Source organism: Salvelinus alpinus, chromosome 36 (genome assembly GCF_045679555.1).
Source record: "Salvelinus alpinus chromosome 36, SLU_Salpinus.1, whole genome shotgun sequence".
Lineage (NCBI taxonomy): Eukaryota > Metazoa > Chordata > Actinopteri > Salmoniformes > Salmonidae > Salvelinus > Salvelinus alpinus.
In genome coordinates this window covers 15879631-15903059 of record NC_092121.1, presented here as the reverse complement: position 1 = coordinate 15903059, position 23429 = coordinate 15879631, and the positions used below count along the sequence as shown (strand labels likewise).

Below are 23429 nucleotides of genomic sequence, written 5' to 3'. Positions count from 1 at the left end.
TCTTCTAATATACGAAAAGTGAACTATGACAAAAGCTGTATCCATCTAGTCAAAACCGAGTGGAAATTTCAACCGGATGCTTCAGATTTATACATCCGGTGAAACATCTGGCTACTTATATCTGTGGCCATGTTGCACCAACGGGCTTACCGTGAAGTTATCTCAAAAATATGGTTTATACGATTTCAAACAACAGGTTTGAATTCGAAACAGGTTTGCGTCCGGCTTCTCCCCAGCCCTCGCTGTTTCTTCGACGAACCGGTGCACGTGAAGGTAGATGGACTTTCGCCCCACCAGAAAGTAGAGTTGAGGTCCAAACTCAAGGACGATAAAGGGGTCATCTTCAGAGCTTCCGCTCTGGTCGCTGCAGATGCTAGCGGACAGGTGGACCTGTGTCGCTCTCCCTCTCTGGGCGGCAGCTACACGGGAGTTGAATCCATGGGCTTGTTTTGGGCCATGGCGGCCGAGACTCCACACAGCAAACTGTTAAAAAAAAATGTTTTGGGTTCAATGACGGTTGACATAGAAGTGCTGCATGGGGACACAGGTGAACTCTTGGCCACAGAGACCAACGAGAGGCGGTTCATGGCGGAAGGGGTAAGGAGGATACCGTTGGGCATGAAAGAAGGGAGAATTCGGGGAGTCCTCTTTCTACCACCCGGTTAGTAGGCAATTAAAAATGCCCTGAAGTGGGAAATTATCTTTTTGTGTCTACGGGACCAGGATTAAGTTCTAAGGAAATAGAAATCCATTGATTTTTATGTACTGTATTCATACCTGTTTAACGAAAGTGCCTATATTATGTTTGAATATTTTGTTGTGAGCTCTCCTAAGAAAAGCACAAATTACAGTTTAGAAGGCCTATAAGCTTATGCCTTGATTACACGGACAGCGTCATTCAGGGCAATTGTATTGTGCAAAATGGTACGCAGCATCATCTGGATGTGTGTGCAACAAAAGTTCAATATTCACCTTCTACTACCATTTCTGTCAAGCCCTCAACACATTCAGTTTGATGCATACGTTCATTAAATCCAACGTATGCACCACCCAGAACGCACTGCAACTGCCTCTGCAACGCAATGCTGCAAGGCAAACTTCAGGTGTACCAAAATCAAATGACACTGTTGGTATGATCAAGGCATTAGATAACAAAGCTTAATTTGCATTGCATAGGTTTTATATACGGTAGGTAGGCCAGAAAGCATCTCCACCTGCAGTGAGTGACAAAACAGTCCTACATTTCTCTGTTATTCCCCCATCCTCACAGGGCAGGGTCCATTCCCCGGTGTACTGGATATGTATACTCTGGGTGGAGGTATATCAGAGGTTCGAGCCAGTCTGCTGGCTAACAAAGGCTTTGTGGTTCTGGCTCTGGCCTACTATGGCTTCCAGGACCTGCCCAGAACCTTGCCCAAATACTTTGACCTGGAGTACTTTGAAGAGGCTATCACTTTCCTGAGGCGACAGCCACAGGTTAGTGGAGGAAGAAAATTGGCGCCCGTACTCATAAAACATCTGATTATAGGAGTGCTGATCTAGGGACAGGTTCCTCATGTCCATATAATGTCCAGCACTCTTAATTCAGACACATTGTGAATATAGGCCATTTGTTCCATGAGAAGAAAATGTCACCTTGAGGTTCCTCTCACTATGCTTCAATATTTTGTTAGCTGTGTAAATGCTACTATCTAGTGGCTTCTGTTTGCTCTACACCAGGGGTTCTCCAACTTTTTTGGGGCGGGGACCCCATTTGTGTTAACAAATTCATCAGGGACCACCTAACAGAGGTGAGACCAAGTCACAATTTTGAAAGTCCTAAGCAAGTCTTAACTTTCGAGTCTCGAGTCAAGTCCCAAGTAATAATGGGGAAGTCTCAAGTAAAGTTCCAAATTCAATAGCTCAGGTCAAGTCACAAGTCCCTAATTTTGGGTTTCGAGTTCTTAAGTCAATGGTTAAGTGTTTTATGCCAATTTCATTGCAATTGCAATACATCAGTGATTTTTGACCCACGTTTGACAAACTGCACCCCCTCTCCCCCCCACTACAAAAATATTTTTTGGGACTGGTGATGCAGAGGTGGCACCACAGGTTCTAGAGTGGTGGGGCAAATTGTTTCCCCTGGGGCTTTTCCTAATCTGGTAACCTAATCAAATCACATTTTATGAGTCATTCGCCGACTACAACAGTGAAATGCTTACTTAACGAGCCCCTAACCAACAATGCAGTTTCCAAAAAATATAGATAAGAGAGAAAAGTAATTAAAGAGCAGCAATAAAATAACACTAGAGAGACTATTTACAGGGGGTACCGATACAGAGTCAATGTGCGGGGGCACCGGTTAGTTGAGGTAGTATGTACATGTAGGTAGTTATTAAAGTGACTGCATAGATGACAACAGAGAGTAGCAGTGGTGTAGGAGGGGATGGGGGGGCACTGCAAATAGTCTGGGTAGCCATTTGACAAGATGTTCAGGAGTCTTATGGCTTGGGGGTAGAAGCTGTTTAGAAGCCTCTTGGACCTAGACATGGCGCTCCGGTACCACTTGCCGTGCCGTAGCAGAGAGAACAGTCTATGATTAGGCTGACTAGAGTCTTTTACAATTTTTAGGGCCTTCCTCTGACACCGCCTGGTATAGAGGTCCTGGATGGCAGGAAGCTTGGCCCCGGTGATGTACTGAACCATACACACTACCCAATGTAGTGCCTTGCGGTCAGAGGCCGAGCAGTTGCCATACCAGGCAGTGATGAAACCAGTCAGGATGCTCTCGATGGTGCAGCTGTATAACGTTTTGAGGATCTGAGGACCCATGCCAAATCTTTTCAGTCTCATTATGGGGAATAGGTTTTGTCGTGCCCTCTTCACGACTGTCTTGGTGTGCTTGGACCGTGTTAGTTTGTTGGTGATGTGGATACCAAGGAACTTGAAGCTCTCAAATTTCTCCACTGCACCCCCGTCGATGAGAATGAGTGCGTGCTTGGTCCTCTTTTTCCTGTAGTCCACAATCATCTCCTTTGTCTTGATCACGTTGAGAGAGAGATGTTGTTGTCCTGGCACCATACGGCCAGGTCTATGACCTCCTCGCTATAGGCTTTCTTGTCGTTGTCGGTGATCACAGTTGTGTCATCAGCAAATATAATGATGGTGTTGTAGTGCCTGGCCGTGCAGTCATGAGTGAACAGGGAGTACAGGAGGGGACTGAGCACGCACCCCTGAGAGGCCCCTGTGTTGAGGATCAGCGTGGCGGATGTGTTGTTACCTACCCTTACCGCCTGGGGCTGCCCGTCAGGAAGTCCAGGATCCAGGATATCTAGGACAATGGTGTTGATGTGAGCCATGACCAGCCTATCAAAGCACTTCATGGCTACAGACGTGAGTGCTACGGGTCGGTAGTCATTTAGGCAGATTACCTTAGTGTTCTTGGGCACAGGGACTATGGTGGTCTGCTTAAAACATGTTGGTATTACAGAATCGGACAGGGTGAGGTTGAAAATGCCAGTGAAGACACTTGCCTGTTGGTCAGTGCATGCTCGCAGTACATGTCCTGGTAATCTGTCTTGCCCTGCGGCCTTGTGAATGTTGACCTGTTTAAAGGTCACATCATCACACAGTCTTCCGGAAACAGCTGGTGCTCTCATGCATGTTTCAGTGTTATTTGCCTCGGAGCGAGCATAGAAGTAGTTTAGCTCGTCTGGTAGGCTTGTGTCACTGGGCAGCTCTCGGCAGTTCTTCCCTTTGTAGTCTGTAATGGTTTGCAAGCCCTGCCACATCCGACGAGCGTCAGAGCCGGTGTAGTATGATTCAATCTTAGTCCTGTATTGATGCTTTGCCTGTGATGGTTCATCGGAGGGCATATCGCGATTTCTTATAAGCTTCCGGGTTAGAGTCCCGCTCCTTGAAAGCGGCAGCTCCAGCCTTTAGCTCAGTGTGGATGCTGCCTGTAATCCATGGCTTCTGGTTGGGGTATGTACGTACAGTCACTGGGGACGACATCATAGATGCACTTATTGATGATGCCAATGACTGATGTGGCGTACTCCTCAATGCCATCGGAGGAATCCCGGAACATATTCCAGTCTGTGCTAGCAAAACAGTCCTGTAGCTTAGCATCTGCTTCCTCTGACCACTTTTTTATTGGATCTAGTCACTGGTGGTTTCCTGCTTTAATTTGTGCTTTTAAGCAGGAATCAGGAGGATATAATTATGGTCAGATTTTCCAAATGGAGGGCGAGGGAGAGCTTTGTATGCGTTTCCGTGTGTGGAGTATAGGTGGTACAGAGTTCTTTTTCCTCTGGTTGCACATAAAACATGCTGATAGAAATTTGGTAAAACGGATTTATGTTTCCCTGCATTAAAGTCCCCGGCTACTAGGAGCGCCGCCTCTGGGTGAGCGTTTTCTTGTTTGCTTATGGCGGAATACAGCTCATTCAATGCTATATTAGTGCCAGCCTCTGACTGTGGTGGTATGTAAACAGCTACAAAGAATACAGATGAAATCTCTCTCGGTAGGTAGTGTGGTCTACAGCTTGTCATGATATCCTCTACCTCAGGGGAGCAATAGCTCGAGATTTTCTTAGATATCGTGCACCAGCTGTTGTTTACAAAAATACATAGACCGCCGCCCCTTGTCTTACCAGACGCCGCTGTTCTGTCCTGCCGGTACATCGTATAACCAGCCAGCTGTATGTTGATTTTGTCATCGTTCAGCCACGACTCCGTGAAGCATAAGCTGTTAGTTTTTAATGTCCCGTTGGTAGTTTAATCTTCCGTGTAACTTTTCGATTTTATTGTCCAAAGATTGCATATTTGCTAGCAGAATGGAGGGAAGTGGGGGTTTATTCCATCGCTTATGAATTCTCAGAATCCTCTTACGCAGATCGCAGATCACAGGGATCAGGGCCTGTTTCAGAGGAAGTAGTATATCCTTTGCATCGGGCTCGTCAGAGTCATGAAAGGGAAAAAAGGATTCTGCTAGTCCGTGGTGAGTAATCGCAGTCTGGATGTCTAGAAGTTAATTTTGGTCATAAGACACTGTAGCGGCAACATTATGTAAAAAAATAAGTTATAAACAAACAAACAAAAAAACACAATCGGCTGTAAAACGTCTGCCTTCTTCTCCGGCACCATCTTAACCAGGTATAAATCAGGAACCTATAGGGCAGTGTTTTCCAAACTCGGTCCTCCGGACCCCAAAGGGTGCACTGCTGATTCAAAAGATCAAATCTTGATGATTAGTTGATTACTTGAATCAGCTGTGTAGTGCTAGGGCCAAAACTAAAACGTGCACCCCTTGGGGTCCCGAAGACCAAGTTTGAGGAACTCTGATGTATGGTCTGACAGTGATTTTTCTTTAGTAGTTGTAAAAAGGCATTTACAGTACATTCGGAAAGTATTCAGACCCCTTGACTTTTCCCACTTGTTATGTTACATACTTATTCTGAAATGGATTTAAAAAAAATTATCCTTCATCAATCTACACACAATACCCCATAATGACAAAGCGAAAACAGGTTTTTAGACATTATTTGCAAATATATTAAAAATAGAAACATACCTTATTTACATACTGTTGAAGTTTACATACACCTTAGCCAAATACAATTCCTGACATTTAATCCTAGTAAAAAATAACCTGTTTTAGGTCAGTTAGGATCATCACTTTATTTTAAGAATGTGAAATGTCAGAATAATAGTAGAGAATTATTTCTTTCATCACATTCCCAGTGGGTCAGAAGTTTACATACACTCACTTAGTATTTGGTAGCATTGCCTTTAAATTGTTTAACTTGGGTCAAATGTTTCTGGTAGCCTTCCACAAGCTTCCCACAATAAGTTGGGTGAATTTTGTCCCATTCCTCCTGACAGAGCTGGTGTAACTGAGTCAGGTTTGTAGGCCTCCTTGCTCGCACACGCTTTTTCAGTTCTGCCCACACATTTTCTATAGGATTGAGGTCAGGGCTTTGTGATGGCCACTCCAATACATTTTGCCACAACTTTGGAAGTATGCTTGGCAAACTTTAACTTCCTGACTGATCTTAAGATGTCTTAAGATGTTGCTTCAATATATCCACATAATTTTCTTACCTCATGATGCCATCTATTTTGTGAAGTGCACCAGTTCCTCCTGCAGAAAAGCTCCCCCACAACATGATGCTGCCACCCCCATGCTTCACGGTTGGGATGGTGTTCTTCGGCTTGCAAGCATCCCCCTTTTTCCTCCAAACATAACGATGGTCATTATGGCCAAACAGTTGTATTTTTGTTTCATCAGACCAGAGGACATTTCTCCAAAAAGTACGATCTTTGTCCCAATGTGCAGTTGCAAACCGTGGTCTGGCTTTTTTATGGCTGTTCTAGAGCATTGGCTTCTTTCTTGCTGAGCGACCTTTCTGGTTACTTCGATAAAGGACTTGTTTTACTGTGGATATAGATACTTTTTAACCCGTTTCCTCCAACATCTTCACAAGGTCCTTTGCTGGTGTTCTGGGATTGATTTGCACTTTTCGCACCAAAGTACGTTCATCTCTAGGAGACAGAACTCGTCTCGTTCCTGAGCGGTATGACGGCTGCGTGGTCCCATGGTGTTTATACTTGCATACTATTGTTTGTACAGATGAACGTGGTACCTTCAGGAGTTTGGAAATTACTCCCAGGGATGAACTAGACTTGTGGAGGTCTACAATTTTCTTTCTGCGGTCTTGGCTGATTTCTTTAGATTTTCCCATGATGTCAAGCAAAGAGGCACTGAGTTTGAAGGTAGGCCTTGAAATGCATCCACAGGTACACCTCCAATTGACTCAAATGATGTCAATTAGCCTATCAGAAGCTTCTAAAGCCATGACATCATTTCCCGGAAATTTCCCAAGCTGTTTAAAGGCACAGTCAACTTAGTGTATGTAAACTTTTGACCCACTGGAATTGTGATACAGTGAATTATAAGTGAAATAATCTCTGTTAACAATTGTTGAAAAAATGACTTGTCATGCACAAAGTAGATTTCCTAACCGACTTGCCAATACTATAGTTTGTTAACAAGTGTAGAAGGTGGAAAGTTAAGTTCCTCGACGTACACATCACAGACAAACTGAAATGGTCCACCCACACAGACAGCATGGTGAAGAAGGCGCAACAGCACCTCTTTAACCTCAAGAGGCTGAAGAAATTTGGCTTGTCACCAAAAACACTCAGACTTTTACAGATGCACAATCGGGAGCATCCTGTCAGGCTGTATCACCGCCTGGTACGGCAGCTGCTCCGCCCACAACCGCAAGGCTCTCCAGAGGGTAGTGAGGTCTGCACAACGCATCACCGGGGGCAAACTACCTGCCCTCCAGGACACCTACACCACCCGATGTCACAGGAAGGCCAAAAAGATCATCAAGGACAATAACCACCCGAGCCACTGCCTGTTCACCAGGCTATCATCCAGAAGGCGACGTCAGTACAGGTGCATCAAAGCTGGAACTGAAAAACAGCTTCTATCTCAAGGCCATCAGACTGTTAAACAGCCATCACTAACATAGTATGTTGGCAGCAGCCACTCAGACTCAAATATCTAGCCACTTTAATAATTGGATGTAATAAATGTATCACAGTCACTTTAAGCAATGCTAATTTATATAATGTATATATACCCTACATTACTCATCTCATATGTATATACTGTACTCTATACCATCTACTGCATCTTGCCTATGCCGTTCGGCCATCGCTCATCCATATATTTTATATGTACATACAGTGAGGGAAAAAAGTATTTGATCCCCTGCTGATTTTGTACGTTTGCCCACTGACAAAGAAATGATCAGTCTATAATTTTAATGGTAGGTTTATTTGAACAGTGAGAGACAGAATATCAACAAAAAAATCCAGAAAAACGCATGTCAAAAATGTTATGAATTGATTTGCATTTTAATGAGGGAAATAAGTATTTGACCCCTCTGCAAAACATGACTTAGTACTTGGTGGCAAAACCCTTGTTGGCAATCAGAGGTCAGACGTTTTTTGTAGTTGGCCACCAGGTTTGCACACATCTCAGGAGGGATTTTGTCCCACTCCTCTTTGCAGATCTTCTTTAAGTCATTAAGGTTTTGAGGCTGACGTTTGGCAACTCGAACCTTCAGCTCCCTCCACAGATTTTCTATGGGATTAAGGTCTGGATACTGGCTAGGCCACTCCAGGACCTTAATGTGCTTCTTCTTGAGCCACTCCTTTGTTGCCTTGGCCGTGTGTTTTGGGTCATTGTCATGCTGGAATACCCATCCACGACCCATTTTCAATACCCTGGCTGAGGGAAGGAGGTTTTCACCCAAGATTTGACGGTACATGGCCCCGTCCATCGTCCCTTTGATGCGGTGAAGTTGTCCTGTCCCTTTAGCAGAAAAACACCCCCAAAGCATAATGTTTCCACCTCCATGTTTGACGGTGGGGATGGTTTCTTGGGGTCATAGGCAGCATTCCTCCTCCTCCAAACACGGCAAGTTGGGTTGATGCCAAAGAACTCCATTTTGGTCTCATCTGACCACAACACGTTCACCCAGTTGTCCTCTGAATCATTCAGATGTTCATTGGCAAACTTCAGACGGGCATGTATATGTGCTTTCTTGAGCAGGGGGACCTTGCGGGCGCTGCAGGATTTCAGTCCTTCACGGCATAGTGTGTTACCAATTGTTTTCTTGATGACTATGGTCCCAGCTGCCTTGAGATCATTGACAAGATCCTCCTGTGTAGTTCTGGGCTGATTCCTCACCGTTCTCATGATCATTGCAACTTCACGAGGTGAGATCTTGCATGGAGCCCCAGGCTGAGGGAGATTGACAGGTCTTTTGTGTTTCTTCCATTTGCGAATAATCACAGAAACTGTTGTCACCTTCTCACCAAGCTGCTTGGCGATGGTCTTGTAGCCCATTCCAGCCTTGTGTAGGTCTACAATCTTGTCCCTGACATCCTTGGAGAGCTCTTTGGTCTTGGCCATGGTGGAGAGTTTGGAATCTGATTAATTGATTGCTTCTGTGGACAGGTATCTTTTATACAGGTAAGAAACTGAGATTAGGAGCACTCCCTTTAAGAGTGTGCTCCTAATCTCCGTTTGTTACCTGTATGAAAGACACCTGGGAGCCAGAAATCTTTTTGATTGAGAAGGGGTCAAATACTTATTTCCCTCATTAAAATGCAAATCAATTTATAACGTTTTTGACATGCATTTTTCTGGATATTTTTGTTGTTATTCTGTCTCTCACTGTTCAAATAAACCTACCATTAAAATTATAGACTGATAATATCTTTGTCAGTGGGCAAACGTACAAAATCAGCAGGGGATCAAATACTTTTTTCCCTCACTGTATTCTTATTCATTCCTTTACACTTGTGTATAAATAAGGTAGTTGTTGTGAAATTGTTAGATTACTTGTTAGATATTACTGCATGGTCGGAACTAGATGCACAAGCATTTCGCTACACTCGCATTATCTGCTAACCATGTGTATGTGACCAATAAAATTTGATTTGACAAGAAATTTGTGGAGTGGTTGAAAAACGAGTATTAATGACTCCAACCTGAGTGTATGTAAACTTCCGACTTCAACTGTAAGTATTCAGACTCTTTGCTATGATACTCGAAATTGAGCTCAGGTATATCCTCCTTCCATTGATCATCCTTGATGTTTCTACAACTTCATTGGATTCCACCTGTGGTAAATTTAATTAATTGGACATGATTTGGAAAGGCACACACCTATCTATATTAGGTCCCACAGTTGACAGTGCATGTCAGAGCAAAAACCAAGCCATGAGGTCGAAAGGAATTGTCCGTAGAGCTCCGAGACAGGATTGTGTCAGGCATAGATCTGGGGAAGGGTAACAAAAAATGTCTGCAGCATTGCTGTTTCCCAAGAACACAGTGGCCTCCATCATTTTTAAATGGAAGAAGTTTGGAAACACCAAGACTCTTCCTATAGCTGGCGGCCTGCCAAACTGAGCAATCGGGGGAGAAGGTTAGCCTTGGTTAGCTCCAGTGTTCCTTTATGGAGATGGGAGAACCTTCCAGAACGACAACCGTTACAGCAGCACTCCACCAATCAGGTCTTTATGGTAGTGGCCAGACAAACCACTCAGTAAAAGGCACCTGACAGCCCGCTTGGAGTTTGCCAAAAGGCACCTGAAGACTCTCAGACCATGAGAAACAAGATTCTCTGGTCTGATGACACCAAGATTGAACTCTTTGGCCTGAATGCCAAACGTCACATCTGGAGGAAACCTGGCACCATCCCTACGGCGAAGCATGGTGGGGATGTTTTTCAACGGCAGTGACTGAGACTAGTCAGGATTGAGGGAAAAATGAACCGAGCAGAGATCCTTGATGAAAACCTGCTCCAGAGCACTCCGAACCTCAGATTGGGGTGAAGGTTCACCTTCCAACAGGACAACGACCCTAAGCACACAGCTAAGACAACTCAGGACTGACTTCGGGACAATCTCTGAATGTCTTTGTGGGCCAGCCAGAGCCCGGACTTGAACCCAATCGAACATCTCTGGAGAGACCTGAACATTAGCTGTGCAGCGACGCTCCCCATCCAACCTGACAGAACTTGAGAAGAATGGGAGAAACTCCCCAAATACAGGTGGGCCAAGCTTTTTTTTTGCTAAAGTGTCTAAACCTCATTTATGTGGTATTGTGTGTGTGTGGATTTATTTCTAAACATTTATTTGGCATTATTTCTGGAGGTGGAAATTAGATTTGAGATTGTGAGAAAAAATTTTTTCATTCATTTTGGTGTAGAATATATACTTTTAAAAAAGTCACAGTAACTGAGCTTCTCGGTCCTTATACATAGGGTCCAGGATTCTCCTTGGGGGAATTTCTAAGGGGACAGGAATTGGTCAAACCCGCAGTTTAATACTTTTAATCAAATTGAAATAAATTGTCACATTTTATTGGCCACATACACATATTTAGCAGATGTTATTGCGGGTGTAGCAAAATGCTTGTGTTCCTAGCTCCAACAGTGCAGTAGTATCTAACAATTCACAAATCTAAAAGAATGGAATATATAAATATTGGGATGAGCAATATCGTAGTGGCATTGACTAAAATACAGTGGAATAAAATACAGTATATACATATGAGATGAGTAAACCAGTATGTAAACATTATTAAAGTGACCGACGATTCCATGACTATGTATATAGGGCAGCGGGGTTGAGTAACCGGGTGGTTGCCAGCTAGTGATGGCTATTTAACAGTCTGATGGCCTTGCGATAGGAGCTGTTTTTCAGTCTCTTGGCTCCAGCTTTGATGCAACTGCAATGACCTCGCCTTCTGGATGTTAGCGGGGTGAGCAGGCCGTGGTTCAGGTGGTTGATGGTCTTTTTGGCCTTCCTGTGACATCGCGTGCTGTAGGTGTCCTGGAGGGTAAGCAGTGTGCCCCCGGTGATGCGTTGTGCAGACTGCACCACCTTCTGGAGAGCCCTGCGGTTGCGGGCGGTGCAGTTGCTGTACCAGGCGGTGATACAGCCCGACAGGATGCTCTCAATTGTGCATCTGTAAGAGTTTGTGAGTGTCTTAGGGGCCCAGACAAATCTCTTCAGCCTCCTGAGGTTGAAGAGTTGCTCTTGTGCCTTCAACACACTGTCTTTGTGGGTGGATCATTTCAGATTGTCAGTGATGTGTACGCTGAGGAACTTGATGATTGAGTTGGATGGCCACTCTGTCATGGGTAAACAGGGAGTACAGGAGGGAGCTGAGCACGCATCCTTGTGGGGCCCCAGTGTTGAAGATCAGTGAAGTGGAGATGTTGTTTCCTACCTTCACCACCTGGGGGGCGACCCGTCAGGAAGTCCAGGACCCAATTGCACAGGGCGGAGTTCAGACCCAGGGCCCCGAGCTTAATGATGAGCTTGGAGGGAACTATGGTGTTGTAAGCTGAGCTATAGTCAATGAACAGCATTCTTACCTAGGTATTCCTCTTGTCCAGATGGGAAAGGGCAGTGCGATGGCGATTGCATCTTCTGTGGATCTATTGGGGCGGTAAGCAATTTGAAGTGGGTCAAGGGTGTCAGCGAAGGTAGAGGTCATATGATCCTTAACTAGCCTCTCAAAGCACTTCATGATGACAGAAATGAGTGCTACGGGGTGATAGTCATTTAGTTCAAACTTTTGCTTTCTTGGGTACAGGAACAATGGTGGACATCTTGAAGCAAGTGGGGACAGCAGACTGGGATAGGGAGAGATTGAATATGTCCGTAAACACTCCAGCCAGCTGGTTTGCGCATGTTCTGATGACGCGGCTAGGGATGCCGTCTGGTCCGGCAGCCTTGCAAGGGTTAACACGCTTAACTGTCTTACTAACGTCGGCCACGGAGAACGAGAGCCCACAGTCCTTGGGAGCTGTCAGTGGCAGTGTGTTATCCTCAAAGCGGGCGAAGAAGGTGTTTAGCTTGTCTGGGAGCCAGATGTTGGTGTCCGCGACGTGGCTGGTTTTCCCATTGTAATTGTCTGTAAACCCTGCCACATACGTCTTGTCTGAGCTGTTGAATTGCGACTCCACTTTGTGTTTCTACTGACGTTTTTCCTGTTTGATTGTCTTGTGGAGGGAATAACTACACTGTTTGTATTCAACCATATTCCCAGTCACCTTTCCATGGTTAATTGCGGTTTGCGCTTTCAGTTTTGCGCGAATGCTACCATCTATCCACAGTTTCTGGTTTGGGTAGGTTTTAAGTCACCATGGGAACATCATCCCCTATACACTTCCTGATTAACTCCGTCACCGTGTCTTTGTATACGTTAATGTTATTCTCAACATCAAAACAATCTTGAAGCATGGATTCCGATTGGTCAGACCAGCATTGAATAGACCTTAGCACTGGTACTTCCTGTTTGAGTTTCTGCCTATAGTAAGGGAGGAGCAAAATTGAGTCGTGATCTGATTTTGCAGAAGGGAGGGAGTGCAGGCATCTTGAAAGGGGGAGTAGCAGTGGTCTAGTGTTTTTCAAGAGCGAGTACTACAGTCAATTTGTTGATAGAACTTAGGTAGTGTTTTCCTCATTTGCTTTGTTAAAATCCCCAGCTACAATAAATGCGGCCTCAGGGTATGTGGTTGCCAGTTTGCATATAGTCCAGTGTAGTTCCTTTAGGGCCGTCGTGGTATCGGCTTGAGGCAGAATATACACGGCTGTGACTATAACCAAAGAGAATTCTCTTGGGAGGACCTATGGTCGGCATTTGAAGTGTTCTAGTCGGGTGAACAAAAATATTTGAGTGTCTGTATGTTATCACAATCACACAATGAGTAGTTAATCATGAAACCTAAACCACCGCCTTTTTTCTTCCCGGAGAGTTCTTTATTGTCTGCGTGATGAACCGACAAGCCAGCTAGCTGTAAGAATGGGGACAGTATATCCTGAGAGAGCTATGATTTAGTGAACCAGAGTATGTTACAGTCCCTGATGTCTCTCTGGAAGGAGATCATCGCCCTGAGCTTGTCTACTTTATTGTCCAGAGACTGAACATTAGCGCGTAATATACTCGGAAGCGGTGGATGGTGTGCTTGCCTCCTGAGTTGGACTAGACGTACACTTGGAGCAGTCTCTGGGATGAGTTCAATTGCCCTGGGGGGTAAGAACAAAGGCTCCAATTTGGGAAGTCGTAATGCTGGTGGGTTAGCGCCGCTCTGATATCCAAAAGTTATTTCTGGCTGTATGTAATAACACAAATGTTCTGTGCTAATGTAAGAAATAACACACAAATAAACAAAATACTGCAAAGTTGCTTAGGAGCTAGAAGCAGAGCTGCCATGTCTGTCGGGGCCATCATACTCTATCATTAACAAAATGATCCTCTTTCCTAAAACCTTGATGGTCATGACTTTCTACATTTAAAGGGGAGGTTAACTTGGCCCCAGACAATCGATCTGGTATGTATTTTTTTGCTTTAACCCCTGTGACAATAAAACATATTTTGTTTTTATAGGTACAGGGTCCAGGAATAGGAATCCTGTCCATCTCGAAGAGTGGGGATCTGGCTCTGTCCATGGCCTCTTTTCTCTCTGGCATCTCAGCCACAGCCTGGATCAACGGCAGCAACGCTAATATGGTGGCGCCACTGCACTACAAAGACCTCATCATCCCTTCCGTCACGCCTATCGTTGAGAACGTCACCTTCTCACCGTCCGGCATCCTCGACATCCGAGACGCCTTACCGGACCCAGAGACTGAGGGGAACCGTGGTTCTGTGATCCCAATAGAACGTTCCAATTCTAGGTTCCTCTTCGCTGCCTCTGAGGACGACAGGAACTGGAACAGCTGTCTCTTCGCCCAACAGGCCGCCGCCCGGCTGAGGCATCATGGGAAAGAGAACTTTGAGGTAAGGAAATAAACCTGAACACAAACATTTTGATAGCAAAAATGTAATCAAGTACTACTAGATAAACACATGATTTTTCAGCCTAAACTGCCTTTACTCAATAGCAGGGGTTAAAACTGAAATTATTCTTCCAATAGTTTCGTTCTGAACAGAACCTCTATTTTGTTCCGTTCCATTGTTCCGACCAGCATAATAAAGTTAGTTCACTGAATTGTATACTAGCTAGATGCTTATGGAGGAGCGGCTAATATGGAGGAACTTTGAGCGTCAGAGTTGTCTCAATGACGTGATAACTATAGTATTCTTAACTAGCTGGCAGGCAGACACTGAAAGGCAGAGACACCATTTTGATTTGAATGAGACCTTCCATACATACAATGCCTTCAGAAAGTATTTATACCCCTTGTCTTATTCCACATTTTGTTGTGTTAAAGCCTGAGAAAAAGCAGAAACCTTCACACTACTCCTGCTAGTATCACTGCTCTTTATTTAGCTTATCAGCCTCGAGTCCTTTGTCAGAGCCTGAATTCAAAATGGGTTAAATGTATTTTTTTCCCTCACCCATTTACACACTTAAAAAAAAAAAAAAAAAAAATTGACAATGTATTGAAAATGACATACAGATATCTCATTTACATAATTATTCTCACCTCTGAGTTAATACATGTTAGAACAGTCGTCACCAACCTTTTTTGAGCCGAGATCACTTTCAAAATGCAGGCTGAGATCTACCGTTCATGTTTTTTTTAAATCATGACTTAAACATAAGCCTATGCAACATTTAACCTATTAAAAGCAGTTATTTGTCCAGTATGCTATAGGCCCAATACATTATCACTTTGCTGTGCACTCGAGGAAGCAGCAGACATGGTGATCTAAGCAATCCGAAAGGCTAGCGGTAGGCCTATAGGTGCACTTGATTTACTCTCCGGTTTGTACCTTCAGACACTTGAAACGGTTCAAAATGGAAACACAGTGGTGGAAAAAGTACCCAATTGTCATACTTGAGTAAAAGTAAAGATACCCTAATAGAAAATGTCTCAAGTGAAAGTCACCCAGTAAAATACAACTTCAGTAAAGTTATTTGGTTTTAAGTTAATCAATTACCAAAATATACTTCAATCAAAAGTAAAAGTATAAATCATTTCTAATTTCTTATTTCTTATTAAACCAGATGGCACACTTTTCTTGTTTTTTAAATTTATTTACAGATAGCCAGGGGCACACTCCAACACTCAGATATAATTTACAAATTAAGCATGTGTGTTTAGTAAGTCTGCCAGATCAGAGGCAGTAGGGATGACCAGGTATGTTTTCTTGATAAGGGTGTGAATTTGACAATTTTCCTACCTGCTAAGCATTCAAAATATATAATTTTGGGTGTCAGGGAAAATGTATGGAGTAAAAAGTCTATTTTCTTTAGGAATGTAGTGAAGTGAAAGTTGTAAAAAATATAAATGGTAAAGTACAGATACCAAAAAACTACTTAGGTACATTAAGGTATTTTTACTTAAGTACTTTACACTACTGTGGAAACACTTTGTCTACCCGTTGCACAGGGCAGCTGAATCAATTGCACCTACTGCCAACAGTGCAAGACAGAAAAAAGCAGGAATGCAAGGCTTTATCTATTTTGTTCTCGTAGAAAATGTTATAGAAAATCTACTAGGAATGCCTTGGCGATTGACTGTTTGGTGACCACTGTGTTAGAAACACATTTGGCAGCAATTACAGCTGTGCGTCCTTCTGGGTAAGTCTCTAAGGCCCCGATTCCGACCCGAGTTAAGCGCCCGTAAATAGAACATAATTACTTTTTTATGCGATTTTTCTCTCTATGCATATTTGGACCTTGAACTTAAGCATGAGAATAGCATGCTATTCACCCACTATTAGTTTGAGGTCGTGCCATTCATCTACTGCCATCACCTCGTGTTTCCACTTGATAATGCACAGCCCCATGTCGCAAGGATCTGTACACAATTCCTGGAAGCTGAAAATGTCTCCGCTCTTCCATGGCCTGCATACTCACTAGACGTCACCCATTGAGCATGTTTAGGATTCTCTGGATTGACGTGTATGACAGCATGTTCCAGTTTCCGCCAATATCCAGCAACTTCGCACAGCCATTGAAGAGTGGGACAACATTCCACAGGCCACAATCAACAGCCTGATCATCTCTCTGCAAAGGAGAGGTGTCACCAGATACTGACTGGTTTTCTGATCCGCGCCCCTATTTATTAGAAACATTCATTCATGTAAAAGTGTTTTGAAACATATACTATTCTTATTTACAAGAAGGTACTCCAAAATGACACTACATTATTTACCATTTTGTTTCAATAGGGCACAAAATCATCTGGAACACAACCAAAATAAACAGAAAATGCATCCCAAAATGTTTAATCATTATGGAACTCAGACCACATGTAGCAGGTTAAACCTGGAGCGTGGTGCATGGTTCACGACGACTGGACCGTTGTCATCCAGTTTTGTGATTAGTGAGAATTGGGGTAGAATTATTGTTCAACGCCTATTTAAATTTTTTTCGCCTTCCAATATTTTATAGATTGAACTTGAATATGACAACTTTCAGGATGGATCAAACCTATTTTTTTATTAATCAATACATTTAGTGCGTAAAGACTCTCCAAACAAGTTTGGATTTTTATTCATGCAAACTTTCCTAACATTAAAATGTGCCTTAATAATCTACAAAGTCAGAGTATTTTCATTTTTTTGTTTTTTTTCATTTATTTCACCTTTTATTTAACCAGGTAGGCAAGTTGAACAAGTTCTCATTTACAATTGCGACCTGGCCAAGATAACGCGAAGCAGTTCGACACATACAACAACACAGAGTTACACATAGAGTAAAACAAACATAGTCAATAATACAGTAGAAAAATAAGTCTATACAATGTGAGCAAATGAGGTGAGATAAGGGAGGTAAAGGCAAAAAAAGGCCATGGTAGCGAAGTAAATACAATATAGCAAGTAAAACACTGGAATGGTAGATTTTCAGTGGAAGAATGTGTAAAGTAGAGAGAAATAATGGGGTGCAAAGGAGCAAAATAAATATATACAGTAGGGGGAGAGGTAGTTGTTTGGGCTAAATTATAGATGGGCTATGTACAGGTGCAGTAATCTGTGAGCTACTCTGACAGCTGGTGTTTAAAGCTAGTGAGGGAGATAAGTGTTTCCAGTTTCAGAGATTTTTGTAGTTCGTTCCAGTCATTGGCAGCAGAGAACTGGAAGGAGAGGCGGCCAAAGGAAGAATTGGTTTTGGGGGTGACCAGAGAGATATACCTGCTGGAGCGCGTGCTACAGGTGGGTGCTGCTATGGTGACCAGCGAGCTGAGATAAGGGGGGACTTTACCTAGCAGGGTCTTGTAGATGACCTGGAGCCAGTGTGTTTGGCAACGAGTATGAAGCGAGGGCCAGCCAACGAGAGCGTACAAGTCGCAGTGGTGGGTAGTATATGGGGCTTTGGTGACAAAACGGATGGCACTGTGATAGACTGCATTCAATTTATTGAGTAGGGTATTGGAGGCTATTTTGTAAATGACATTGCCGAAGTCGAGGATCGGTAGGATGGACAGTTTTACAAGGGTATGTTTGGCAGCATGAGTGAAGGATGCTTTGTTTGCGAAATAGGAAGCCAATTCTAGATTTAACTTTGGATTGGAGATGTTTGATGTGAGTCTGGAAGGAGAGTCTACAGTCTAACCAGACACCTAGAATATGTGGACAACTACAAATACCTAAGTCAGAACCGTCCAGAGTAGTGATGTTGGACGGGCGGGCAAATCTACCAGTTGGTGCTGAAATGGAGACAAATATACATACAGTGCATTCGGAAAGTATTCAGACCCCATGACTTTTTCCACATTTTGTTACATTACAGCCTTATTCTAAAATGGATTCAAATGTTTTCTCCTCAATCTACACACTACCCCATAATGACAAAGTAAAAACGGTTTTCTTTTTGCAAATGTATAAAAAAAATAAACTGATAACATTTACATAAGTATTCAGACCTATTACTCAGTACTTTGTAGCACCTTTTGGCAACGATTACAGCCTCAAGTCTTCTTGGGTATGAGGTTACAAGCTTGGCACACCTGTATTTGGTGAGTTTCTCCCATTCTTCTCTGCAGATCCTCTCAAGCTCTGCCAGGTTGGATGGGGAGCGTCACTGCACAGCTATTTTCAGGTCTCTCCAGAGATGTTCGATCGGGTTCAAGTCCGGGCTCTGGCTGTGCCACTCAAAGACTTGTCCCGAAGCCACTCTTGCATTTTCTTGGCTGTGTGCTTAGGGTCGTTGTCTTGTTGGAAGGTGAACCTTCGCCCCAGTCTGAGGTCCTGAGCGCTCTGAAGCAGTTTTTCATCAAGGATCCCTCTGTACTTTGCTCCATTCATCTTTCCCTCGATCCTGACTAGTCTCCCAGTCCCTGCCGCTGAAAAACATCCCCCCACAGCATGATGCGGCCACCACCATGCTTCACCGTTGGGATGGCGTAACGCTGCAGAATGCTGTGGTAGCCATGCTGGTTAAGTGTGCCTTGAATTCTAAATAAATCACTGACAGTGTCACCAGCAAAGCACTTTCACACCTCCATGTTTCAAGGTGGGAACTACACATGCGGAGATCATCCGTTCACCTACTCTGCGTTCCACAAAGACACGGCGGTTGGAACCAAAAATCTCCAATTTGGACTCATCAGACCAAAGGACAGATTTCCACCGGTCTAATGTTCATTGCTCGTGTTTCTTGGCCCAAGCAAGTCTCTTCTTCTTATTGGAGTCCTTTAGTAGTGTTTTCTTTGCAGCAATTCGACCATGAAGGCCTGATTCACGCAGTCTCCTCTGAACAGTTGATGTCTGTTACTTGAACTCTGAAGCATTTATTTGGGCTGCAATTTCTGAGGCTGGTAACTTGTAATGAACTTATCCTCTGCAGCAGAAGTAACTCTGGGTCTTCCTTTCCTGTGGCGGTCCTCATGAGAGCCAGTTTCCTCATAGTGCTTGATGGTTTTTGTGACTGCCCTTGAAGAAACATTCAAAGTTCTTAATTCTCCGCATGGACTGACCTTCATGTCTTAAAGTAATGATGGACTGTCATTTCTCTTTGCTTATTTGAGCTGTTCTTGCCATAATATGGACTTGGTCTTTTACCAAATAAGTCCCTCTTCTGTATACCACGTTTACCTTGTCACAACACAACTGATTGGCTGAAAAGCATTAAGAAGGAAAGAAATTCCAGAAATGAACTTTTAACAAGGCACACCTGTTAATTGAAATGTATTCCAGGTGACTACCTCATGAAGCTGGTTGAGAGTGCCTGGAGTGTGCAAAGCTGTCAAGGCAAAGGGTAGCTACTTTGAAGATTCTCAAATATAAAATATATTTAGATTTGTTTCACACTTTTGTTTACTACATGATCCCATATATGTTATTTCATAGTTTTGATGTCTTCACTATTCTACAATGTAGAAAATAGTAAAAATAAAGAAACCCTTGAATGAGTAGGTGTCCTGTGGTGGAATTATTGTAATCAAAAAGAGACTTTTAGATTTCTTCAAAACAATCAAACTTTATTATTTAATTACTGCAGTAATGGAGCTGGTCAATAATCACCCCTGGAGGTGATCACTAGGAACTCAACGAGCTGGTTTGAGCCACAGCATTTTATAGCAAAGCCCATCCTCCTTCAGTCTACATGACACACAACAGATGTATGGAATGGGTCACAAGGTTAAGATTTGTATGAAAGATACTTACAATTCACAAATGACAGTATTTGCTGTAAAAAACTGTCCTCATTGTGTAGAGACCAGGGTCTGGCCCCCCAACTCCATACTGGAGCCATCTCCCCCTGGTACCCCAATACAGAAACATTAACTCATGCTCTGGAATGCGGTATCACCCAAAGACATCGTACATCTCCTGTCAGTGTTAAATCTCTGAGAGGCCCACTTTCAGTTCACACAGACACAGTACAGTTATAAGAACCCTCTATTCTGTTGCATAAAACAACCATTTGCTGCAGGTACAGTATTATAACAATCTTGTAATTTTGCTCTCACAGTCCAAACTTCTGACTGGTACTGTACTATATACATTTTACAGACACAGTATATTTTTACAATAGTTATCTTTTGTTTGTTTTTAGACCCATCCTTCAGCGACACTCAACCCCTCCCATTACATTTTTTTCTATTTGCCGTATATTTTAAAACTGCTGTTTCAGAAACAGCTCATTGTTGTATCCGTCTTTTCTTAAATGCTTTTCACTGCACCTTGACTTGGCGTTGGTTGATGTTCTCTCCTCTTGTCATTTCACCACCAGGTGGTGATGTACCCCAGGGCGGGGCATTTTCTGGAAGTACCCTACATGCCCCACTGCCCGTCAGGCTTCCATTCCGCGGTTGGTCAAGTGGTGGTGTTTGGGGGAGAGGCTAAAGCCCACCATCAGGCTCAGCTGGACCTGTGGAGGAGGGTCCAGGAGTTCTTCAGGAAACACCTGGACAGGAACAACACTGCCCAGAAAGCTATGTTATATACTAGAGGGTAAGACAAGGGTTTCCGTTAGGAACATTTGGCACCGGACAACATAACCGGGAATATTTTAATTGACCAGACATTGAGAAATGTACTGGACATCCGTATGCATTCAGATCCGACTACAAAGAGAGAGGGAAAGAAACTGCCGACCTGGCGAGGCCAGTGCCATCAATAAACGAGGGATAGCCTATTGGCCAAATGAGCCACATTTTAGTTGTCCTTAACAGCCTATAACAAATTACAAAAACACTTCAGTGTTTTAGATGTGTAGCATAAGCAAACATGTATGGCCTATTGTTTTATTGGGTTTTACTTCCCTAAAACATTTGTCCACCTCAGCTGTCGGGATATTTGAGCACTAAATGCATCAGGGCATTGCATGCATATGCCTATAGGCTTAGACAGCCACTGTATGATATGAATATTTAAAAAATAAAAATAAAAAAACATGTAAAATAAGAGAAACTTATTCCTTGCCCCAGAGACGGAGAGAGGAGATGTGGCATGCTGCGACACCTCCATGCATTTGTCAGATGGTTAGTGTCTGCAAGAGATAGGTGTACAGAAGGAGGCTTATTCATTCATTTTCAGTCATATTTTTTATAAAGATATTCCTATAAACAATATAATGATTAACTCTGGTAGGCCTAAAATGTTCTTCCTCACATAAACTTCAACTGTCCGAGTCGGTTGGAGCGTCGGTGCGCTCTTCACCTCGGGTGACACAGGGTAAAGTGAAGGATTAGCCAATCAGTGGCTAAAGACCACCCACTTGCCTTGATTTACATATCCCTTTTATTTTGAATAACACCATGAAATTATGAAATAGATCATGTCATGCAGCGCCATTAATGAAGTGATAAATGTTATAATGAAAAATTCCATTGGGAAATACAATGTGTCATTATGAAATAAAATATGGTGAAATTTATATAATAATCCATCCAACAGTTTCCAAAAGCACATGCTCATTATTTTTCAACCAGGATTATAATATGCAGAGTCTTTGACAATGACCAGTATTCATTATTCAAACTTTTTAATTAAAACAAATTTGCGTCAATCTCTCCTCTTTTTAACATTATAAGCAGATGTATCGTGCACACCAGAATTCGTCTGGTAAATAATTTGGGGTGATTTTGACCTAAGGCCTTGACTTTATCCTAATGAGTCCTTCACAGTATGCAAATGGTCCCCGCTACCGTCTATCAAATAGTAACATGCAGTTGTTAAAACATATATTTGTGTGTGAGTAAGCAATAATCATCTCTGGGGTTGGCAGCTGTCTCCTTCCAGCTTTGGCCTCCCGTTGCAACTGTTACTTTAAGTTAGATTTAGACCACAAATACCACATGTCCCTTTTAAAACGCAGGTGCCTTTCTATTTTTTCTGTCATTGCAAAGTTACACAGAATGTGCACAGGAAGAGGGGGAGGAGTTTAGATTGTATATCCTATGTGATTGTGCCTCAACTTTTCATGAAAAAACACATGTTCCAGTACTGTGTAGTTTACAGATACCTAGTCCTTTGATGTAAAGATATGATGCTAGCAAAAAGTACATTCTATGTATACACAGAACACTCCTCCTCAGTTAAAAAGAAATGGCAAAGTGTTTATTTAAAAGTGTTGCAGTTTGATTTACTGGTACTGTAAGGTCAACTTTGATACTTTTAATATAGGTTTCTGCTAAACCAGCATTATGTACCCAATGTCATCAATACATTATGGACTGTATTCATGAAGGACTCTGATTGTCAACCCCCAAGGGAAATAATCTCTGTGGAATACCTCAAATAATTTTAAAAAAAAGATGATGGTAGTGTGCTACTCAATGGCTTGCTCTGGTAAAGCAGTGAAATAAAAAATGTTTAAGCTAAACATGGAGAGGGGATTTTACAATGTGGTTTTCTGTGAAGAAGTTAACATCATCCTAGATGAAGTGGGTGACAGAGACCATCTGGTTGCTTGAGTCATAGCTATGCCGTCTGCTTTAGGAACAAACAATCCCTTAGCAGAGAATACAATGCACTGTCATTGTCATTGCATTACGCTACTATGACATCTGGCGCTAAAATATGACCAGTGGCAATGAGATGGAGCTCACACACAACTCACTGTGCGATCAATCATCCATTGTGTTTCAAAACCCATGGTAATAACTGTAAATAAATACTATGGTAGTCATTAACCCAATCAGAGTTGAATTCTCCCTCAATACTTTAGTCTGTGGCACAAATGAGTCTGACCTCAGTAAATGCTCTTCTATATCCTACTGTGGTGGATGTACCTGTCTGTCTGTGTCACTAGTGATGATCTGGTACTCCTCAGGGTGGTAGCAGACACTTCTAACCAGAGTATATCTGCTGCTTCTATTTGTTTCACTATTTCACTGTTTCACTCTTAGTATTTGATTATATTTGTAAAACTATTAGTCCTTTCTTCTTATCAATAGCATTGTAACCAGATTCTGTTATGAATAAACATGAGCCAAGGCGTGCAATG

The 23429-nt window shown here is 42.9% G+C and overlaps 1 protein-coding gene and 1 pseudogene across 1 annotated transcript; one reads left to right on the top strand and one right to left on the bottom strand.

The window, feature by feature from the left end:
• LOC139564858 (cilia- and flagella-associated protein 52-like) overlaps positions 1–23429 on the bottom strand; it is a 41247-nt pseudogene that overhangs the window by 14208 nt on the left and 3610 nt on the right.
• LOC139564874 (acyl-coenzyme A thioesterase 1-like) lies at positions 115–23427 on the top strand. The gene is made up of 4 exons (XM_071384711.1): positions 115–661; positions 1271–1476; positions 13970–14362; positions 20712–23427. The coding sequence occupies exons 1-4, from the start codon at positions 130–132 to the stop codon at positions 20934–20936; spliced, it is 1356 nt and encodes a 451-aa protein (XP_071240812.1). The 5' UTR covers positions 115–129; the 3' UTR covers positions 20937–23427.